Genomic DNA, 8,796 nt, shown 5'->3' with positions numbered 1-8,796 from the left:
TTACTTGATTATTCATACATATTTTGTTTATTTATTTTTTAGAACCATGTGCACCGTTTGATACATTTTAACACCTCTCAATCATCATTGTATTGCATTACGTTTCTTGAGACGCTCCAGCTTCTCCAAACCCTCCAATCGCTTTATGTTGTTCTGAGCCTAAATAGTTGGGTGAAAGTGTAAGATGGTAGTTTATTGGAGATAATCAGTATCATGTACTTTTATCTACAATAAACATAAATACAAGCAGTTATACCAGATACAAGTGGCGTAAATTGGGGAGGTAAATGCCATCTGTAGTTTCCAAACAATTTCCTCTTAGCTCGAGAGTCACCAAATTGGTCAGATTGTGATATTCCAAGCCCTGCATGGTCTGGATACCATTACCTAAAAATATATCATGAAATGTTGCTGTAGTGCAGATTACAATGAAATTTGAACAATGCCAGCTCATGATTTTTTTTGTATTCACATTATTGAATCACATATGTTACATAAAGCTAAATACACCACTCTAGATTTGCTGAACGAAACCAGTGTGGTTGGTACTAGAGTACAAAAAGAGCTCACTGTCACTAGTACAATAATCTACTAAATGGATTTAACTAACCAGTGAGATTGAGGGTTTCCAGTGCTGGACCTCCAAGACCTTTAACATCAAATAGGCGGTTGTTGGCAAAGCTGAGCCACTGTAGGTAAGTGAGCTGGCCAAACGGCTGACTCTCAAACCTCTGAAGCAGGTTGCTGTCTCCCTTCACCCACAGCAGCTGGGTGAGATCAGCCAATGTAGAGAAGTCTGATAAATGATTGGAGGAGATGTCCAAGTAGCGCAGATGGATGAAGGAGCTGAGCAAGGCCAGGTCTGTCAGACCCCTGTTAAGACAGGTGCAGTGAAAACCAAGTTAAACTGGTTATGTACAAATTATACTTGAGATACAGTAAATGAGTATGATAGTATGTTGGAAATGATGGGAATAAGAACGGCCCAGACAAGCTTACTTGCTTTTAAGGTCAAGTCGGACATAGGCATGAGACAGACCATTCCCTGCGCGACACAATAAGGACAAACTTTTCGCCATCATGTCCTGGGTTAGTGGACAGGGCTTTAGCTGGTAATAAAGAAAATCATGGGCAATCTTAATTCTTTTTTTCTGCTTATTTTGTATATATAATATAAAATAAGATAAAAATGCACAATAAAACTAAAATCTTATTAACCTTACTTGATGACTGTTAACGTTATTAATGTCTATATAAATTTGGGTTACCTGAACCTCTTGTTCTGAAATCTCCTTCTCTTTTCTTTCAAGATCATCTCTCTCTCCCGGTCCTTCTTCATCCTCTTTCTCTGCTTTCAAAAGCTCATCTTCATCAGAGTCTGACATTATTCTTCCGTCTTGGTTACCTTGTTGATCAAATTTTCACGGCTTAAATAAATTATTCGACGTTTAAATGAATCAGTTCGTTCACAATCACATCATCAGCACGCTAGCTAACTTCAATCAATGAATTAACAAAGGATTTACTTCAGTTTGTAAACCTGAACATGGTTTCTGTGTCACTCACCTCACGCTGCATCGTGTTTATGGCCGTTACCATAGTAACACCACGAGTCTCTGTACTACCCAGTGCCTCCATAGAACATTTGTGGCATATGCATATGATTCATATTTATGTGAATATGTATCCATTATTTACCCAAATTAAATGCCTATATTATAAATCTTTATCAAAACCTGAAGTAAGGTGAGAAGCTAGAAGCAGTTTTTCTTGTAGCATACTTCAGTAGTTGTGTTTACATAACACTCATTTTCGGCAATCCGAAACAATTCCGATTCTGAAAGTCGTTTTATATAAAACCTAAACCTTGCAATCCGACTCACATTTTCGCTTACATGTGCATGCATTGCGTACAAAACCTCAGCCATGTTACAACCGTGAGTATAATTATCGCTTTTGTTTTGATGACACATTTAAAGGGGTCATATGATGCGATTAAAATTTGTCCTTTCTCTTTGGAGTGTTACAAGCTCTTGGTGCATAAAGAAGATCTGTAAAGTTCTAAAGACTAAAGTCTCAAATCCAAAGAGATATTCTTTATAAAAGTTAAGAGTTAACCACGCCTACCTAAAACGGCTCGTTCGAACACGCCCCCACATATCTACGTCACGATGTGGGAAGATTTGCATAACGCCGCCCAAATGTTCACGCAAAGAAAGAAGGCATAACTTTTATTCTCGCTGTAGTATTGTTGCCACCGCCGCCATGTCGTGAAGGTGCTGTGTGTTTCGTTGTGAAAGCGAAACTACTTTGTTTGGCCTTCCAAAAGAGGACGATATGGAGCTGATCTGTGCTGGTCGCTGAGGAAATACTTCAACTTCGTGCTGTCGATTGCCAGATCGGCTTTCACCGTGGACGAAGCGGAGTCCAGCCCGGGGACGTAACATTTCCGTCACACGCTTGAGGAATTCGGCCAATCACAATGCACAGGATAGCTGGCCAATCACAGCACTCCTCGCTTTTTCAGACCGATGAGCTTTGTAAAAATCGACGCGTTTCAGAAAGGCGGGGCATAGAGGAGAAACAATGATGTTTACATAATAAAACAGTATGTGGAAAATAATGTTTTTTAACCTTAAACCGCATAAACACATTTCATTACACCAAATACACAAAAAAGTTTGTTTAATACATATGTTAAAAAAAGAGGATAAAAACAGAGGCAATCAACACAGTTCGAAGTGACCAGTTAATAAAGTCCAAATAATTTATTTTTGCAACTTTCTCCAAATGAAAACTGTACCATAATAAATCGTAAAACAAAATAACCTACTTCAAAATAGCCATCATAAATAATGCATTAAGTAACAATACACACTAAAAGCTGTAACTGTGCAATGACAATCTTCAGTAGATTAACATCCTCCAATGACGGTGAGAGGAAATGGATGCAAAGATCGAGTCAAAAACTGCATTCCACTGGAATCAAAACACCTTAATTGTTGTTGGAAAATCTGAATATGATTAGACATCGTTTTAGAAATTAGAAGTTCAATATTGTACATAAAATGCAACATCAGAACTCTGTACCTTGAGAGGAGGATGCAGACACTTTAGCATGTAACTGCAATGTGATTTAAATAATCACATGTGTAAAACCGCATTCATGTAAACTCTGAGCAACTCAATCCAATGAACATGTTAGATATATTAGCAAATTCTGCTTTGGTTAGTCTCAGCTTCAAATTAGTGTTAGAACAAACCGAAAGGGTCTCAAAATATATTAGTGTCAGTGCAAAAAAGAAAACAAATCTTCACAAAATAAGTCTACAAATTCAAGTGTTTTGATATTCAACTTATTTGGTTTTAAATGCATCAAAAAAAAATAAAAAATAAAAAACTATCCTTGAATGTTCCTGAGAATACTGTTGGTCGAACCATCTTCCTTCCTTGGTTTATGTGCGGATATAACAAAATAGATCTATGAAGCAGCTGCCAACTCTTATGACCATAATAACGTCTACATACACTATGGCATGTGCGGTTTATGATTGCTAGATCTTCAGGGGCAAAATCTGACCCTTGACTATGATGGTAATGTAGATATGGATCTATAGATTGCAACATCCTTCATTAAAGGGTGCCGATCTGTGATTGTAGCAGAGAACTTCAAACATGGTTCTTCCACATATATGCACATACTACAGGATTGTGTTTAAGCATAATTTGTGTTTCCCTGCATGACTTGAGCTTCATCTGGCTATCCCGTTTGGATGCTCCCCTCATAGTTCTCCATGCAGATCTGGATGCGTTGGGTGAAATATCCAGGCTCGGAAATGGCCTTCAGCAGGTCGTTCTGTACCAGACACAGATCATACAGCTCTGATGTGGAGGCTGTTCGAGTCTGCAAGCCCTCAGGGTCCAGAAACACCTGCAGAAACAGGTGAGCACAGGGGTAAGACACATGGGACGATCAAACTGGAGAAGTGAAAACATACATCTAATACCTTAGGATGGACAATAGTGTCCTCATCGTTTTGTCGAATATTGTCATCAATGAAGATATGCTGAACTTTGGTGTCGAAAGGGTCAATCCAGAGTGGCTTTCCTCCTAAAATGGAGTATGTGTTCCGTGCCCACCTATTTAGGAAAAACAATAGCTTGATAATGATAAGCAATACAATTACATCGTTTTCAGATCCATAACTGGCTCCTCACCAGTCAAAGTGGTCTTGGAAGCCACCCAGACCCTCAGCAGTGCTCAGGTACTGGTAAACATGCCGCTCTCCATCCCTTGTGGACACGTGTTCTTCTCCACGAATCAGTGTTGCACCTTTACCGCTGCACCTGATGCGCCCGGCAGTCATGTTCACCCTCAGCTGTGAGAGGAGAAAGTCTTAATGAGGCATGGTTTATCTGGGACAACACAAAACCTACTTTTCCATATCAAATACCTTTAGAGCTGGGAGGTCAGGGAAGAGTGGATGTGAGCCCTGCTCTACAGCACGCTTGACAGCATTCAGAACACGGGGCAGATCTGAGCCGAATGTACGGAACAGGATGGAGAACTCCACACCTTGTGAAGACAAGTCCTGCAGCATTCGGAAGAAGGAAGGGAGGATCCAGTGATACAGCTTCCCATCTTCTGCCTTAACAGACAGCTCTTTATCTGCAGGTATGTCCGACGGCCATCGGAGTAGCTCTAGATGTTCCTCCAGGACCTTCCGGAACCGTCGGCCTGGACCTACGGTGGTGAAGCCTGCCACTCGGCCAAACTGTGTGTAGTATGTGATGGCGCCCTCACAAGGCTGGAGGAGAGATGGTGCTTCTGACAACCACTCCCATTTACCTGTGAACAGTGAGAAGCAGCATGTGACGTGATGCTGAGCAAAGGCGTTTGAGTCATGATGCAAAACAGCCACTGCATGTACTACAGTATTAAAGGATTAGTTCACTTCCAGACAATTTATTTATTCACCCCCATGTCATCCAAGATGCTCATGTCTTTCTGTCTTCAGTTGCAAAGAAATTAAGGTTTTTGAGGAAAACATTCCAGGATTTTTTTTCCATATAATGGACTTCAATGGTGGCCAACGGGATGAAGGTCCAAATTGCAGTTTCAGTGCAGCTTCAAAGGGCTCTACACGATCCCAGCCGAGGAATAGGGGTCTTATCTAGTGAATCAAACGGTCATTTTCTTAAAATAATAAAAATATGTACACTTTTTAACCACAAATACTTGTCTTGCACTAGCATCGACACGCATTACATAAGAAGTTGGAGGAAAAAAATGAGATGGAGTTTTTCGCCCTACCCTACCTTTTTGAACTGGAGTACACAGTTTTCTTTTTAGAAAATGACCGACTGTTTTGCTACATAAGACCCTTATTTCTTCGGCTGGGATCGTGTAGAGCCATTTGCAATGAAGCTGCAATTTGGACCTTCAACCAGTTGAATTTTTTTCATTCTGGATGTGAAATAATCCTTTAAGAATAAACATTTAAAAATGAACACTTTATAAGGGAGTGCATAGCATTTTGTTATGTATTATATTAAATATTTATTAAAAAATATCCTTTATTTTACACAAACGCATTTCTTTGAGCATAATGCATTGTACTATATTTTATATTTTTTAAGTATATACATAAACTCATACAAATTGTTAATATTAATACATGTATATTTACATGCTATATATATAAAAATGTATACAAATATAATTTATACAGTTTTTTATTTTAAATTTAAATATTATTTAACTTACATTATATTATTATTACATAGGTAATAGTGTTTACTTATTATTTAATATACATTTTATAGGCGACACACATATAGGTAGTCTGTCTTTTTATATTGATTGTCCCCGGTTTGGCTGTTGGCTGAGAATCTGGCTTTCTGGTCTGTAAAAGTTGAAAACCCACAGATAAGTGGTCTTACCTTTTGTCATGCGCCCCCAGGCCACCGTGGACAGGAAGTATTCAAGAGCAGCTACAGTTCCTTGTCTCGTGACTGCGTCAGACACGAGGATTGTGTTGTTGAGATCAAAGTGAAGAGCGATTCTTCTGGAAGGTCTTCTTGGGATTGAATCAGTGGGGTCTTTATATTGATCTGCCCCGTCAGAGTTCACATCACTTCTGCATCCATTAGTTTGGTTCTGATCGATACTTGTTTCAGGGATCCTCTCCGGGTTATACATGGTGTTACAACGTATATTTATATTTATATGAGGATATATTTAAAACTAGAGTTGTTCATATATAAACTAAACAAAGATACTTAAGTGTACACGAGGATAAATATCTCTGGCGATGAATGCCTGGTGAATCCCTCCAGATTTCATCTGACTCATGCGGATGCCACACATCTCAGTCAATGGAAGAACAGCTGGGCACGTGAGGCTCTCCTTCTGTCGGTACAGATACATTCGTTGAACTGCATTCGGACGTTCGACTGAAAACCGCTGAGCTCTAAAACCGGCTTTTAGAATGACAGCATCACTTCCGTGTCGGTGTCAAATACCGCGAGAAAGAGCGGGGCTGCAGCGCTTTACGGGTGAATGTAGTGAGCGCGCCACCTACTGCTGCCTTCCTTCTCCTCCCGGCGACTATGAACAATTATATTCATCCACTAAATATGGTGAAATGAAGGGCCCATATTACATTTATTTTGATTGAAATCATGCATAACCTTATTGTTGTCGGGAGTTCAAAGTGGTCAGTCAATAAAGTCTAACTAGTCTAGTAGTATGTGATGGCACCCTCTCAAGGCTGGAGCAGAGTTAGTGCTTTTAACAACCTTCCAACTTACCTGAAAACAGTGAGAACCATGCGACGTGATGCGGAGCAAGAGAGTTTGGCCAATATATATATATATACACATTTAAAAAAAGTGAGCATTTTGAGCATAACAGTCTTATGAGTATACGGACATGTACATAAGACATAGTTCATCTGAAAATGTACTCACCCTTAGGCCATCCAAGATGTAGAAGAGTTTATTTCTTCACCAGAGAAATTTAGCATTCCATCACTTGCTCACCAATGGATCCTCTGCAGTGAATGGGTGCCGTCAGAATGTCCAAACAGCTGATTAAAACGTCACAATTATTCACACGACTGAAGCGAAAAGCTGTTTGTAAGAAACATATCAGTATCAAGACAATAACAGTATTACATTTCAAATATAGTATTATATTTTAACATTTCAGTCTTTCTCCATCTGTGTAAGTGTGCATTTTATCGTTTTACCTCTTCATTTCGGTGTATGTCTTTTCAAAATCGTCTGATATATAGACTGCATTCAAACCAAATGTAAAAACATTGCTTTGATACTGACTTTCCCATTCATTCAATTTTGTCAGCCAACGTGTCACACTTTCTTTGTGCAAAATATGATTTCTTTTGATTTTGGAGTGTTTCATGAAGTTTTTAGGAGGTTCACCTGCTTGTTATAATATTTTACTTCTAAACTTAACATGTGAAACTTGACAAATAAATATGCACATACAACTGTAACATTTAAGGTTGTTACACAAAAAAAATGCCTTTATATTAATAACCATTTGTTTTATTCACAGCAGCATTCTTACGATCAAATCCCCAGTTCCTGCTTGCTATGCAGTCCAACACGAAAACGACAATCTACTCAAAACTTCAAAAAACAAAAGATGATATATGATATACAGTACTAGGGCTATTGTAGGCTAACATGCATCTCAATCCATCAAGCTTTTGCATTTCCACAGGATCTGACATGGAGTAAAACAAAAGAATTTCAATCACTAGATTGTCTGAGAAAGAAAGAACAGAACATTCAGTTGAGAAATGGCCTGTGTGTGAGGGGGGAAATCAAATAAAAATCAAGCAATCTGCCTTGTCCACACTTAAAACCTCATCTACAACACCTGCAAAAAGTTTTACACAATACCTCCAGACTCTTTACAAAGAAACACATCAGGCCAGGAGACATGTGAGACATTCTTCAGTGAGAACAAACACCTAACTCGTCTGTGCATCCAAACCAACCATGCTGATCGCACTCTCCGATTGTTTTTCCCAAAGTAACACCTCGTGTAAATACAAGCAAGATAAACATTGTCTCAGAAACCTACCATGTGAAATTGTGAATGGCATAATTTCTGTATTAAAATGTTTACATATATACATAAAAAAAAAACCTTAAGAGACCTGTGCGCTTCCTCTTATGACAGTATATTTCAATGTGTGCACCTTCCAGAATTAAATAATTATTTGTGAATGTGTTGGAGGATTAGTCTTTACTTTAAGCATCATCCTACTGCATGTCGTCTTTAATCGGCCACTTCCAAACAGTCTTTCCATTGGAAATGCAATGTGGTCTTTATGTCCACATTGCAAATGTAAAAAAAAAAAAAAAAATTGAGCACCTTTGCCATGCTCGATCCATTTGTGAGTACTAATGTCTATTTTTTGCTTTTTTTGTTGTAGAGGAAGCAAGTCTCCCTGACTGGGTGAAGTTTCAATCCACCTCCTCCATGTTGCTGTAGGACGGGGCGGCACATTCTCCAGAGTGTGCAAACATGTCAGAGGTCACTTCTGTGCTCAACTGAGGCGGTCCGTCTGGGTCCAGGTCTGTCCCAAACAATGTCTGGCTAGAAGCCTGTAAAATAAACCACCATTATAAAGGGAGAAACTTTATGCATCTTTTGAATGGAGACTTGGATGCCAACACACACACAAAAACAAAGTTTAAAGTGGTCCTATTATGCTTTTTCACTTTTTCAACTTTAGTTAGTTTGTAATGTTGCTGTTT

General features: G+C 38.9%; 2 protein-coding genes across 2 annotated transcripts; both read right to left on the bottom strand.

Moving 5' to 3' along the window:
* Positions 1-84: 84 nt before the first annotated feature.
* On the bottom strand, positions 85-1,611 carry LOC107593427 (leucine-rich repeat-containing protein 23-like). The gene is made up of 6 exons (XM_016283149.1): positions 1,567-1,611; positions 1,269-1,405; positions 1,000-1,109; positions 611-873; positions 257-387; positions 85-159 (listed from the first exon to the last, which is right to left on the bottom strand). The coding sequence occupies exons 2-6, from the start codon at positions 1,383-1,385 to the stop codon at positions 85-87; spliced, it is 696 nt and encodes a 231-aa protein (XP_016138635.1). The 5' UTR covers positions 1,386-1,405; positions 1,567-1,611.
* Positions 1,612-3,450: 1,839 nt separating this feature from the next.
* Positions 3,451-6,513, bottom strand: LOC107593405 (uncharacterized). Its single transcript, XM_016283120.1, has 5 exons — positions 5,944-6,513; positions 4,455-4,849; positions 4,219-4,379; positions 4,008-4,140; positions 3,451-3,931 (listed from the first exon to the last, which is right to left on the bottom strand). Exons 1-5 carry the CDS (start codon positions 6,200-6,202, stop codon positions 3,761-3,763), a joined length of 1,119 nt encoding a protein of 372 aa, XP_016138606.1. The 5' UTR covers positions 6,203-6,513; the 3' UTR covers positions 3,451-3,760.
* Between the last annotated feature and the right edge of the window lie 2,283 nt (positions 6,514-8,796).

This window comes from Sinocyclocheilus grahami, unplaced genomic scaffold, assembly GCF_001515645.1.
Source record: "Sinocyclocheilus grahami isolate Dianchi unplaced genomic scaffold, SAMN03320097.WGS_v1.1 scaffold170.1, whole genome shotgun sequence".
Classification (NCBI taxonomy): Eukaryota; Metazoa; Chordata; class Actinopteri; order Cypriniformes; family Cyprinidae; genus Sinocyclocheilus; species Sinocyclocheilus grahami.
The sequence above is the reverse complement of the archived record's forward strand: the minus strand, read 5'-3'. Positions and strand labels throughout refer to the sequence as shown.